General features: G+C 31.3%; 2 protein-coding genes across 3 annotated transcripts in view; both read left to right on the top strand.

Moving 5' to 3' along the window:
* Window positions 1-6,082, top strand: part of LOC129946729 (amyloid protein-binding protein 2) — an 83,492-nt gene extending 77,410 nt beyond the window's left edge. The window contains exon 7 of the mRNA XM_056057024.1: window positions 4,393-6,082. Within this exon, the coding sequence (XP_055912999.1) occupies window positions 4,393-4,482 (90 nt within the window). The 3' untranslated portion in view covers window positions 4,483-6,082. The remainder of the gene's footprint in view (window positions 1-4,392) is intronic.
* A 39-nt stretch (window positions 6,083-6,121) lies between these two features.
* The window catches only part of LOC129946730 (phospholipase A2 hemilipin), a 55,881-nt gene continuing 46,760 nt past the window's right edge, over window positions 6,122-15,242 (top strand). The window contains exon 1 of one of the 2 annotated variants that reach the window (XM_056057029.1): window positions 6,122-6,233. The gene's annotated coding sequence lies outside the window, so the exon portion shown is untranslated. Of the gene's footprint in view, window positions 6,234-6,303; window positions 6,325-15,242 lie in introns of those variants that run through there. The other variant, XM_056057030.1, reaches the window with a different exon arrangement.

Below are 15,242 nucleotides of genomic sequence, written 5' to 3' on the forward strand. Positions count from 1 at the left end.
CGAGTACGTATGAGTTGATTTTGACAGTTCTTAAGTTCTCAAGTGTCACTTTCGTGGATTTGCGTAAGAGGTGAATGTGTTGGAAAATGCAATCCAACTAAACCTATAACAACAACAAACGGCAAGAGTCTCAAAAAGTAAAGACAATTGAAGGCTTTTATAGGGTGATTTTTTAAAACCTATAGGCAAGTTAAAAAAAAAAACAGAAAATTCAGAAAAATGCATGAAATCTTTATCTGAATCGATAGTACGGTAATGTTTGAAGATTATTTCATGCAAATGTTGACCTTGACTGCGCCTCAAATGGTCCATCCGCTTAGTCCAATTTTGGCATACTCTCTCCAACATTTCGGCTGGTAATGCTTCGATGCGTTAATTGAAGCTTGCTTGCCTGTATAGACATGAGCTTTAAACCTAGTACACTGCTGAGTGAAACGAAAATTACCATACAAAAATGATATGTTGAAATCATAAACGAATAATTTCGCTTAGTTTTTCAGTACGCTGCTGAACGACGAAATGTGTCATTTTAGTGGATAGCTGTACTAGAATTCTTAGTACAATTCTTCACTCTTTTCTTTCTCAATTTATTTGCCCGGCATATTAATTACTTGCGAAATTTTCACGTCTAATTTTTTTATTGAAAAAAAAATTGTTTACTCGTGACTTTCGGTGTCTTGACTTTGATTTATACTTGATTTAAAATTTAAAATAAAATGGATTTGTCTAATGTGTTCCAACAATACATTTCTGAATCGAAAACTCAGGATGTTGAAGATGTTATTGCTGATGTGCAAGAAGTGATGAAGATAGGCAGCGAACTTCAACTTCCAAAAAATAAACCGAAGAAAAAAAAATGTATTTCTCTTCGGAGGAAAAAAGAAACTGGCTTCGTTGGTCAAAGCCTGTGAAGCTATTTGGAAGTTGGAGTATAGCCTTCACAAAAGTAATTCAGCCGGCGCTAGCCTCTAGACTAATATAGCTGCAGAAATGAAACAAAAAAAAACATATACTAACTGCTCAACAAAATGTTAATAAATAGAATTTTTGTTCACTTTTGGTAACCAGCAGCTGACTGTCAGTTTTTGATAGCTGACACAACTCTCCACAAATATTTTTCGGCTGTGGCTTTCGTTTTCATTTTGCTCTGCACTTGGAGATCGGCGAAAAAAATCGGTTCACTTCAGCTGCGTACTAGGCTTTAACATAGCCACACTAAAAATAGTCTAAATGCGTTAAGCCTAGTACATACTTGTGAACCATCTCGTGAACCCATACAAATTTCAGTTTTTGGTTCACCCGTGAACTTGCTCGTGAAGCTGAGTGGAGAACAAAGTGGAGAGTTTTCGTTCACGGGCAATTCACGTGCAAAATGTACGGGAACTGTTGGTGAAGCTTTGACATTTGGTTTGTTCATGTTCACAACGTGTACTCACAAGTGTGTACCAGTGAGCAATGTCAAAAGTTCACTTTCTCCACTGGCGAACGTTCACTTCACGAGGAAGTATGTACTAGGCTTTAAATCGCACGAATCGAGGCGGCCAATTGACCGGTCCCGAATGTGAAATAAAATGTTCACAGAACTCGCCTCTCAATAAGTCCATTATTGCGAGTGCTGTGTAGCATGTGGCACCGTCTTGTTGAAACCAAATGTCATGCAAGTCAAGCTCTTTCATTTTGGGCAAAAAAAAGTTGGATATCATCTCATTACAATTCAATTTGGTGTGAAATTTAGTAACTAAAGCCCCAATAGCTTTCTTAACAGAGCCAGCAATTTGATATTAAAGTTCAATAATTTTCAAGCGTTGTTCGTTTGTGTAAGACGATTCATGGTTAAATTATAGACCAAACTGAAAATGTTTGACAGTGAAACAAAACACGAAACGTACGTCAGCTGTTCAAACCAGTGTTTCCAAAAGGATAATAGCTAACAAATCACCCATTATAGGCCAAAGCCATTGTCAATGAAAATTATTACGTTAAGACTGAGATCCATATATTAAGACCTAAAACCTATACAATTTGTACATATTACTAAATTTTTACAACTTTGAATGCATAAATATAAGTGAATGAAATTGATACTAACATTTAACATTTAATTAAGAAAGGTACAGTTGTGTTCATAAAAATAGCAGTGCTCTCCAAATAAAACAAAAAGGCCTTCAATTTCAAGGTTATATCATATTTAATTAAACTTCTAACAACAAACTAAAATATTTTATTCATAGTAACAGAAAATTAGTACTATCGATTTTTTACCGTGAGCTTTGTCATAGAAAAAACCGTTTTTTAAATATATGGCTGTTCATAAAAATAGCAGTTCATGACAAAGTACTAGATCTATTACGTAAGTAGTAAGAAAAACTGTAATAAGTTATATGAAAGTATACAAATGCTGTTAGCTTACAATTAGTACTTTGTTGCATAACTATGTTTTTTATGATGCTTCTCATCTACGTGACATCGAGTCCACTAAAACCCGACACTTCTCGACTGGTATTGCGTTCCAAGAATCACGCACTGCTTTCTTGGATTTTTTCGAATTCTTGGGTTTTGCTTTATGAATTGCGTTCTTAACATCTCGCCACAAATTTTCTATGGGGTTAAGGTCGGAGGATTGAGCGGGCCACTCCATAACGGATAACTTCTTCTGCGCAAACTATGATTTTGCCTTTTTTTACGTATGCTTTGGGTCATAGTCTTGTTGGTATACCCAAACCAACGGCATTTACTCTTTAGCATTTAATATAACCTCCTCGATAATTGTCACATACTCGGTTGCATCAATTATACCCCCGATGGGGTAAATAGAACCTACCTATGAAAGCAAGTGCATATCATAATTTTTCCATCACCATGTTTCTCTGTTTTTACAGTGTAACGTGGATCGTCTGCTGAATTTTGGGATCTTCTCACATGTTCTCGACGACCCTTGGATCCAAAAAGGACGACTTTGCTTTCATCGCTCCACAGAACATTCCTCCATTTTTCCTTTGCTCATTCCCTAAGCACTTTGGCAAACTCCATTCTCTTTGCCACATGCCTATTCGTCAAGAATGGTACCTTCGCTTATAAAAGACGTCTTCGTATTGTGACACCGCTTACAGACAGTTTTCCTAGAGCCTATGGAAGGGTTTTTTTTTGCAACTGAACAATTTTTCTGTCGGTTGTTTCAGTAGTCATCCTTTTTGGGCGTCACGTTTTCGGGTTATTTTGCCATTTTAAGGCGTTACTTACCATTTTTGATGAGCAGCCTAGGATGTCTGGAATATTTTGGTAGGTTTTTCCCTCCAAACGCAGTTTTTGAATAAGTTTTCGAATTGTTTCGGTGCAGTGTCTTGACCGTCCCATTGTTTATTTTTGAGCCAATATTTTTAAATTTTGTATATACTGGTATGTTAAAAATACTTAAAACTTTAAATAGTAAAATATTTACTTACCGTAAACTAAAAAAATATTGAATTATTAATTCTTAATTATAAAATCAAAAGCACTGCTATTTTTATGAACACTCTATATCCAGAGAGTTTGAAATATTGTGTGTTCCGGCAAAAGTAGAGTATAACTTTAAGCTAAAAGCCTCTAATATGAAAACGGAAGACCGTTAGATGCAAGCAACAATCTAATAAAATGTGATCAGCACTGCTATTTTTATGAACACAACTGTATGTCTCTTCGAATGCAAACGAATTAATCTTTTTCTTTTATTTCAACAAAAAAAAAAAAGAAAACAATTAAAATATCACCTTTTTTGTTCTGCTTTACAAGTAATTAGTTTATCATATTTTTCTAAAACTTTATTTGAACGTATTTAAAAATTTCAAGTCAAAATGTTTCTTTTTTTTGTAAAGTTAAAGCTCGTAAAAGAATGCAATCTTCTTCAATATAAAGATTGCATTTATTTTGAATGATGATGAAAAAAATCAAAGAAATTTAATATACAATTAAGGCAAAGAATAAATTTTCAAATCCTTTCAATCAATTAATTGTATTTAAATGATTGGCGATTGCAAACATGTAACCTCCAATCGGTAGGTGAAACGAATGCGAATGAATGCAATCTCTTAGTCGCATTCAATAAATGATTATTAATGATTGCATTCATTCACAAACTTACGAGTAAATAACTCTTTATTTTTTAATTTTATTCGATTAGTTAATAATCATTAATATTGCCGATAAATATTTTTGAAAAGTTTTAATATTAATTGCAACTTAAGAAAATTGTAATATTTTTCAAAAATAATTTACTAAAAATCAATTCAAAAACAAAAAGTTAAAAGGAAACCAAGCAGAACAATAATGGTGATATTTAATTAATTAAAAATGAATCAAATCCTAAAACTAATTCTTATCAATGAATTTATTTCGAAACAAACAAAAATATAGAAACCAACATATCCTGACACAAGCGAAGACATATCCCTGGAGGAGGTGAAGGAACAATTCTTCGAAATGAGCTCAGAATCAACTAAATGAAAACCAACAATACAAACATAAATCCAAAGACCTGAAAATCGAAGTATAACATACTCGGCCTAAGAACCCACATCCTTACCTATTTTTGTTTTCGTCGATAGAAAACAAATTTTATTTTTTTTATTATAAAACTAAACAGAAAATTAAAAAATATAATATATAGTTAGTTAGATATAAAAAAAATCGAAATATAGTATGTAAAAAATAAATAAACATTATGTAAAACAAAAAACAAACATTATACAAAATGTACAAATATATCCTTTTGTCTGCTTATAAACAAATTGTGTTAAAATAAATAAAATAAAACGTCCTTTTTTTATGTTAAAAATAAATATTCTTTAATAAAAATAACAAAAAAACTGAAACTATGGCAGAATTATGACCAGCATATTAAGTTTTGAAATCTATTTTCGAAATTTCTAATATGAATCATTTTATAACAACAAAAACAAATACTGCCAAAATAAAGAAATGCAAAAACAAACTATTGTTATCCTTTAAATACAAGAATACTTATATTATACCATTTTGTTTTACATTATTATATATATATTTTTAAAAAACTATTTGTCTGCTTTAATAAAAATCATTGTGTTTAAAAATTGATTAAGTAGACATTATTGTTGTTGATTTATTTTATTTTTGTTTTATTATTATTATTTTCATAGACGTAAGCATAACAAAAGAAAAAACAAAACAAAAATGCGCAAATGTTTTTTGTAAATATTAAAATTAAGCACATAATAGTTTTAAAATTTGAAACAAGAAAAAACAAAACATATTATGATTAGAAATCAATGATATACAAAATAACATTAAAAAACTTAAAAAAAAAAAGAGTTAAACAAATAGAAAAATGCACTTTTCAATTCAATATTTTTTTCTTCTTTTCTATTGTTTCTTTTTTAAACAATTTTTTTTTAAGTCATAAAAGGAATCTCAAAATTTTGTTATGATTTCAAATTTATCCTTAGTTCAATTCGATTAAATTTGTTTTCGATTTTTATTTAAAAAGAAAAATTGTAAATAAATATCTTATTAAATTTAGTTAGTTTTAAGTTAAAAATGTTTTCTTTATTTCATGTTTTATATTTTTTATATTTTAGTTTCTAATTTGGTAAACATTTTAAGTATATTTTTTTTAATCATTCTTGATGTGTTTCTTTTATGACTGGCAACATTATTGTAAAATATCCTTATATTCTTTTTATCTTAATCGCACAAAAAATACTATATAACCATGATTTATTTATCTAGAAAGGTTGTTTTTAATAATTTTGTTCATTATCACTCAGAATCTAAGTTTGATGTTTCAAAATTAAACAAAATAAATAAAAATATTAATTATTTTAAGCATTTCGTTTTTGATATATTAAAACAATTTATTTTTCTTCCGTCACTCGTCACATTACTAATAATAACACATTAAAAATTAATTGTGAGATTTTAAATAATGATTTGAAACACGAAAAAAAATGTACTAAAATTATCCCAGTTAAGGGTTTTTTTGTTCAACTTATGTAATGTATAATTTTTACTTTATTTTTTTTTCTTTGCTCAACAAATAAATGCCTTTATATAAAACAAAATAAATTAATTATCGGTCATTTTTATTTCATGGGGTTATACATTCTTCTATTTTGTACCACAAAATTCCTTGCCTTGGGTTAAGTTAGCGAATAAATCAACTGAGTAGCAACACGTTATTAAACTTGAAATCGGAGTTAGGTGAACTAAAATTTGGTTTCGTGAGTTAATTCTTAAGGAAAAAAAAATAATTAAACGCTTCCCTCGGTTTTGGGTCTAAGATCATTTAAGTCAGAAAAATAACATAAAAATGTGTGTGAGAAATTCCAGTTTTTAATCCTATTAAAAAACAAATGTTTGTTCCAATTATGACTCCTGACTTATAAAGATTTGGTAATCAAGAGGTTTGATTTATAATGTAAAATAAAACTCATATATTTAAAGTGAACTTAAAATTTTCATTGGGCCCTAATGCGAATCTCCCGGGGAATTGTATTTCCCACAAATAGTTGCATTCGCAAAAAATATTTCTAACTTTCTCGAAATTTCCTCAGAATATATTTTTCCAACGTTTGAAAAAAAATAAATAATTTTCGAAGATCAATTTGGAATTGTGTTCAGTGATATCAAAGGATCATAATTAAAAGAGATAAAGTTTATTTTGAAATTCCCTCTACAATAAAACAAAATATACCAAATAAATTCCACATCAATGTGATAAAAGATATACAGTATTCCCCGCTTAATTTACTTTATAAACATTTTAGTGTCAACTTACCAAAAACCTGGGGTGGAATCGGCTAAGGTGATTGTTGGTAAATGACAATCAAAATGATAGAATTTGATCTACATAAGGTGATAGTCAAATTGATACCTAAAAAGCTATCACAAAAAAATGTAATAGTCGTTTTCAAACAAATTTGTTTATTCCGAATAGAGCTACCAGACTCTTACACAAACGACTGGAAAATGTTCTTAGTTCACTTTGTTTCTTTTAAAAAAACATTCCTGTTACCGACAAAGCTTACGACATTCGAAAAAAAAGCAAGAATTTTATTCAAAATCAGCCAATTTGAAACTTTTATTTAGATATTTTATAAGAATCAATTTAAAATTTCACCAAGGCAACAACGAATTTTGACAATTTGAATCTAAAATTGTTCAATCGAATTGAATTGAGTTGAATCATCTTACACAGACGGAATGAAAATGATAGTCAATTTGACTATCAAAAAATTGATAGTCAACAATCACCTTAGCCGATTCCACCCCTGGAAAATGAAAAAGAATACACACGCAAATATGTTACAAATGATAAATTTGTTTAAAAGAATAAACACATACATTGAACTCTGAAACCCAAATAAATTATTCAAAAATGTTTGGTCTTCCATGCCTTTTTGTTGGAGGAATATTGCAAATGAACAACGTTATTTTTAAAACACTTTGGCGTTTTGGTTTTTTCAATAACAATCATTTTTTTTGTAATCCCCCGTTGCATTGCAAATGAAAAGTAGTGTAAGTCGCTGTTTGTGTTAGAGTTCATGTTGGCAAGGCTTTGTAAAAGAGACCTGACATAAGTCAGGTTGAAAATATCACTGACTTTAAAGTTTGATATAAGATTAGGGAGAATAGAATTTAGAAAATCTAAGTGTTAAGGGAACACTAATATTTGGCACTCAAATCATTTTTATTTTAATTTTATTGTTAAGCTTGTGTACTTTTTTGCATTAATTTTTTATATATTTTTTTGTTATTATTTTCAAATATCATAATTAACGCAGAGCCCATTAACCGGCAGCCAACATTGAAATATTTCGTATGATAAAAAACAAAAACAAACAATAGCTAGCTGTTATTTGTTATATAGCGAACAGTGCTGACAATTTTAGCGTGTCACTAAGAGAATTTATTTTAAGGTTTTTTTCATTATAATTTGTTTGCCCGTCGAATTATCCATAAAATGACCATGTATTTAGTTTTTCTACTGCATATTTTTAAGATCAATTAAGCGGCTTTCAATTAACCATCTAAAAAGCCTTTCTACTTATACGGGAAATTTTCGAAACCAATTTTTTCGATCAATTAAGCGGGATGTTCAATTAAGCGAAGTGCAACTAAGCGGGGATTACTGATTGGATGCGTTAATTTCAACTGAATCATATAAATTTGCCCACTTCGATACCTTGTTGAGTAGAGATGGAAGATGGCAATCACAACAGCCCTTGCTGCGCGACTTAAAAAATATAAATATAAAAAGATAATATTATGTCGGATTTATATTGGCAAAATAAGCGGTTCTTAACTCATTTCATTGCATCAAGAACGGAAATCAGGTCTTTGATTTTCAACTCGGAGAGTTTATCTTTAAGGAATGGCTTTAAAGGAATGCTGAACATTCTTGAACCGGCCATGGACAGAGAAATTAAATCACGGTTTCCCTTACATTTTGGTCTTTTCAGCTTCTGCTGTGAGTATTGTGAGGTATACCCAGCTTTGTTGCAAGGTCTCCTATCGGCTAATGCCCGGTAGGTACATATTGTATTGACCCTGACTATTTCATGCTTGGGTCTGCATACAAGTTCGATAGAACGGTTTTCGTTACAGGTAGGCCATAACTTCACCTGCGGTTGAATCCCGGATGAAAAATTAAGAAAATTTTGCTCTATAGCTCCGAAAGGAATCGTTGCGGCCTAACTCATCTACTCGTTCATTTCCATATAATCCATTATGACCTAGAAACCAAATAATAGTGACACGGAGATTAATATTGAGGCTGGATAGTTCCGCTACTACATTGAGGATGTTGTAGCGGAATTGAAAGACATAACAGCAGCCTTGCTGTGAGTGTAGATAACCATGTTTCTATTTTGGTTTAATTTTGATTTGAGTATTTTTTTCCTCGATTAGCTCTGCTATGCTACCCGAAGATTTCTCTCGGTTCGTCAGTCTAAGAAGCACAGGAGTACTATGGCTGATACTAGCTGTGTTCACTGGGGGTTTGGGAAGCAACACAGCATCGGAAGTTCCAGTTACGGTCTCCTGGCTGGAGGCCAAAAGTTCATCTTCAAATTCGGCGGATGGTCCGATATCAGTATTGTCAGTAACGTCGAAAGGGAAAATAATGAAGGTCCCACGAGTAGGTCGCAAGGAAAAGGGCAGCTCCAGCAGAGCCGATTATCTGTGAAAAAAAATATATGAAAGATGTTTTTCACTATCACCCTTATTCTGATAGGCATTTTACTTAAACCGCAATTGTCGTTTTTGGAGTTGTGTCGTCTTACTGACGTTTAATGACGATTATGACGTTCGCGGCGGATCGTTTTCAACTCGACCTTTCAAATTTGACTCCAGTCGTAAATCCTTATTAACAAATTCGTGGTGAAGCGAAAATAGTTCTTCCTGTATTCCAGTGATTTGACACTTTTGGTTTGACAGCTTTCCACAAATTTTGTTTTGTTTTGATTGATTTTTTTTTAAATTTGGAGTGATTAATTCAATAAACAATATTAAATAAAAAAAATGGAATCAATTATGGTGTATGTACATTTATTCTGAAAGGAAGGAATTTGAGGAACGGGCGTCACATTTTTATATTACAATCAAGAAAGAATCAACGAAATCATACAGTGAATAATTATAAACACTCTTTCGCCTGTGAATCCACCTAAAAAAAGCTGTCGGATTTCAACTCGCCAACAAACATTATGACATTTCAAATTCGAATTCGTAAATTGGTCGATATCAAAACGATGGAGGCGAAAGCGAAACCAATAATTGAAAAATGTCAGGCCCAATCAGTTCTCTCAGTTATCTGGCTCTTAGATTTCCCAATGGGCAGGTTCAGAAAACTTAAGGGACTTGAAAGTTAGGCAACTTTCTAGCATCTGATTGGCCAGCTGCCAAAAAAGCCTTCCAATTAAGGCAACTTTATTAGAAAGTTGTCTGGAAAGTTAGTCAAGAAAAATCTCCCTGACTATCAAATCAAGTCAACTAATGTCAAAATGACAATTGATCAGGTTGCTGAAGCTGAACTTTATTATTTATTTCTTTACAGCACAAAATGCAAGTCGTGATAGACTTTAAACTTGCCTTAGAAGTATTTTGAAGTCAATAATTATTTTAGTGGTTTTCGTACTATGAAGTTAAAGTAGAGTTTTGTGAAGTAAAGTTCTGAATTTTGAATTCATGACACTAACTAGTAACTAGTTGCCTTGGTCCAAATTTACGTTTCAAAGTCCCTTATGTTGTCTGAACCTGCCTAATATGATCTACAAAAAAGGTGAAATTTGACATATAATTATAAGTAATCGTATAAAGATTTAAAGATAAATCAATGTTGGTGAATAGTTTTTCTTGAACTGGAGTTTGCTTTTCCAACTTTTTCTGAAAAAACATTTTTATTTTGTTTTGTTTTGTGTCGTACATCGAAATTCTCAAATAGATCTTCATCTATTGTTGACAGTGGGAATTATACCGGGCTGAAGTATGTCGGTGTCAAATCTTTACTCCTTTAGCAGGCGTCACAGTGGTCGCCACTGATATAGAATTTATGGTAAAAAGATGATTCGGAGTTGCAATTTTACATATTGGTCGGCTTATCCGGCGTTGATGCATTGAGCTTTCGAGAAGTATTATAAAACGGACCACCTGCAGCGCAGTCTGATTTACTAACCACTTCATTCAACGACGGAAGCCTGTCTTTTGCTTCGTCTACTTCTACTTGAAATTTCCTCATCCTGTGGTCTGGATTTCTTTGCATCAAACCAGGGGCCCTACTATGTAACCCGATTCTACAATGTAATTGCTCGAATTTGAAAAGTTGGTACTATGTATCTATTTGACAACTTTCGAACCAACGAGAATTGAATAGGAATAACGTAACTCGAAAGTGGAATTCCAAACAAGCAAAATCGAAAATAATCATTCTTTATCAAATGTGCTTGCGAGCGAAGTTTCTTTTGTCAAAGTGTAAGTAAAATGTTGAATATGCGTTCCATCTACCACCCCAATTTCACCGGGAATTAGTGATTTTTGCCAAAAATTAGGTTCGGACTTTCGTTTATCTTCCTTATTCATTTCAAAATTCATTATCAGCGGGCACATGACTTTCCATTGAAGTCAAAACTTCGGCAAGTATTTTTGACATAGTTTGCTGCACCCAGCGTTCTTGTCACCACCGATTTGGTTGAATGCTGCTGATAACTTAATGATAATCGGAACAACATTTTGACTTCTGCGACACTCGTTCGAAAGTAAATTTGTTTTTGAAAACAATTTGGTATAACTTGCATCCGAATCTACTTTCATACGAAGAACGATTTGAAAGAAGAATCGGAAATGAGTTTCGAATAGAATCGAAAGTAGAATCGAGTTACATAGTAGGGCCCAGACCTAAACCCAAAAAATATTTTGGTCGTAAACTTCGAAATTTATCTGCTAAAAACTCCCCTCCATCAAGTTTTGTTATAAAATCAAAAAATAGCGAAAAAGTTTTAAATTTGTGTGTATTTTCGTTATAATTATGTAGTTGTTAGCAAATTTTTTGACGATAAAAAATAAATTAACGATAAATTAGCATTGAACGTCTTGAGAAATTCCAAATTCGATTTGTCGTTTTTTGATGTTGTGACCTATGGATTTAAGAAATACATAAGGGTGAATATATTTTGTTTTTTTTTTCATGATTTTGAAAAAAAGAATGCCAAAAACCATCAGCAATACTAGTTTTTTTTTGTATGGAACTGAAAGGTTTTAAGTTTCAAAGTCATAGATTAACATTGAATTTTTTCAAACAAATAACTTTTATACAAATTTTATTTAAAATTATAACATCGTAACAGGAAATTTTACAACTTTTACTCTTATGTTTCAAAACCACCATTTTTATCCATTTTGCAGATTTTAGGCTATTCTATATTTAATTGAAAAACGTTGTTTCTTTCAAAACTATCTGTTTCCAACTTTATTTTAAATGTGTTTAGTTAAGACGAATTTGCCTTTGACAGAGCCTGTGATAAGGTCAAATCTGTTAAAATACGACCCAGTTAATCAGGGATTTAACCTACAGAGTATATGATGCGGACATATATTAACTGAAAGCATTTGAAAATTGTCAAGGCACCTAGCAATGACTCAAGTTTCTTTCAACTACATTGTCTTTGTACTAGTTCCGTAAATTCAAGCAGAATTACTTTACAAGACTGACTTGAATGCAAGAAATACTTGCGATAAATCAAAATAAATACATTTTTCATGTCTTCGTTTAGACTTTCTAAATATTTTTATTTTTATATAAAATAAACAAAAAGAATAAAGTGCAACTTATAAGTTGCAGCAATTGCACGCTAGTGTCTCATGTCTCGAGAGAAATTGAATAGAAGTATGTGCAGTGTAACTTAAGAAGCAATAGCCTAGCCGTAGCCAAGACCAAATAAGTTCATCGTTGCTGATTCTTGTGAAAGTGTCCAATGCACATACTCGTAAGACTTTTTAATAGTAGAATGTCACATCAACTCCATGTCTTGAGTTCTTTGTTTTTGTACATCTTTTTATCTTTGATGCGTATTAATATTTAATGTCTCCTCTGTGAAACTAAAACAATCAACAACCATGTCTACAACTCATTTTAGATGTGGATCAGCTTATTTCGCGAATGAATAATTGTTTTAATTAATTCCATTGTATTACCTTTTGTGGGAGTTAAGTAAATTATATCTTACTTCAAGACACAAAGGGTGAAGCAATCGAAAAAGTTTGAGCAATGATGTGGAGCCTTACTGCATTCATAGGCTTTTGAGGCGTGGAAGTTAATCATAGAATCAAAAAGAAGACAAAAGGTTTTAGTCTCAGTAGAAGCTCTCGATAGTAAGATAGTAGTTCGTAGTAGTTTACTCAATATCCAGGTGAAGTATAAGTTTTTGGTGACTATAATTCTAATTGAAATAATAATAAAATAAAGGTATCTACTCCTACTACAGATATTTTAAAAGCCTTTAACTATATAAATGCTTAACATATCCCATTTATTGTTCTCCAGCTTTAAAACAAAAAAGATTTCGGTGTAGGGCCATTAGTTTGTCTGTTAACTGATGGGCCTCGGTCTTGGCCATAAGCCTACAACTTCAAGTTATCGTGTTTTTCCAAGTGTGAGGGTGTTGTCTTTAACAGGCTTGGCAGACATACTTTCTACTTTTCGATTTCAATTCACACGTACACCTTGTTTAACATGCGATGCAAAATAGTCTAGGAGGTAGAGTTGCAATTTTTTCAATTAAAGTTTTGTTCAAATCAAAAGTTATAAGTAACTTCAGCAAAAAAAAAACTAACTAAAACTAATAAAATAGACAAATCTGAAGAAGAAATGGTAAGAAAACATCTGGAAATTAACATTTTATAAAAAAAAAGTTCATTTAACAATTGCAGCATTGACATAAAATAAAAACTTTAAGAAGGGAGTTTGTTCGTAAACTACTACATTAACATATGGTGTTGAAGGGAGCTTGGTGTGCGCCGCAATTGTTTATATATCTTAATCGAGTTGAAATGAGCTTCATACGACTCGATTCTGGTCGGGGATAGGAGTCGATTGAACATTTGTGAAGATAGACCTGTGTGGAGGAGTTGGTTTTACAGATAATGCATTATGGTCTGTTTATTTGCTTCTTTGTGTACAAAAAATATAGTTTTGTTTTAATTAATTTAAAAAAAAAAATTGCACATGGAGTAGGTAGCGTAATCTTAGGTGGTGCTGAACTATTCAGTTCTTCATTGTTTAACACGAATCAAACTATCTCACTTCCACTTCAGAAGAAGCATCGAAACATCATTTGTATTTAAGAAAGTGCTGGCAAACTTATTCATTTTTAAATATCTTATCTATTTTTTACTTTTACGACATATAGGAACTGTATGGCAAGTTTTGCACTCGTGCAAAATTTCGACCTCGAGATTTTAATCAAACTTGATATTACGATGGTAGAGAAGTCGAAAAAAGTGGGTGCCGCGATTCTGTCCGGTCTGTTTTGTCTGTCTGTCCACGCTCCTATAGCCTAAACCATTGGGTTTATTAAGTTCAAACTTGGAAGTTAAGTTTATGAGCTGATTCGCGTTAGGCGATTTTTCATTTTCGAATTCGAATATTCTTAAAAACAAACCGATAGATTTTTTAAAAATTTTCTTTAAAATTTTATTTTTTAACTTGGCTTCTTTTAATAAGAAAAACATATTTTTGTATTTCTCAGCAAAGGTACCGTTGGCAGAACCGACATTTTATTTCTTAATTTTCTCAGCAACTTATCAATATTTTTCGATTCAATTTTTTTTCAATATTTTTTTTTGAATAAGCTCTTATGTTACATTAACAATTTTTGATTATCAAAAGTGCAATTTTTATTTTTTGGATTTTTAAAAAAATATTTATTTTTTTTTCTATATGTCAAAAACAGGTCAACATTTGTATATTTAGAATAACTAAGCAACTGCATACCAAAAATACAAAATTGAAAAATTGTACATATACAAAATTAATTTAAAAAAAAAAACGCTTTAACGATTTCAAAAAAAAAAAAAATGAAAAATCAAGGATTTTTTTATTTATAAAATGGCGTTTAAATTTTTGAACACAATCTTATTTTTCAGTTAAAATTTTGAATCTTAAAATAGATTTTTTTTTTTAATTATTTTAACTGTGAAAGAGCCCGAAAGAGCGCATTATTTTGAAAAAATTTTAATTACATTCCTATCTTTTATCCAAATGGATGCATTTGGTATATATTTATGTGTTTTTATATCAATAACTATTTTAAATACCAACGATGGCCGCTCGTGTAGCGCCACTGTATCGGATTAACGAATATGATATATTTAATCAACAATCTATTTTAAAGTGTCTATCAAGAAATATTATCTTGATGCCTTTGTGTATATGGTTTAAAAATATTATTCTTTACGAATAAGGTTGTTCCACACATATTTTACTTGCCTACATAAAAGAATAAATACTTAGTACAAGTTAATGAAACGGCCCAGAACGAGTATATAAATTTTCTATTCTATTCTACCTACCAATAAAATTCCTTCATTATCATTATAAACATGTCTTTATCTACCTATCTGCCTAAAGCTGAGCACACCAATCAACTATTCTTTATTCGTTGTAGACACCTACATAACTACACAACCAACAGGTGATCGCTTTACAATTTAAACATACATGTTCTGCCTCTTTC

This window comes from Eupeodes corollae, chromosome 2, assembly GCF_945859685.1.
Source record: "Eupeodes corollae chromosome 2, idEupCoro1.1, whole genome shotgun sequence".
In the NCBI taxonomy this organism is placed as follows: Eukaryota; Metazoa; Arthropoda; class Insecta; order Diptera; family Syrphidae; genus Eupeodes; species Eupeodes corollae.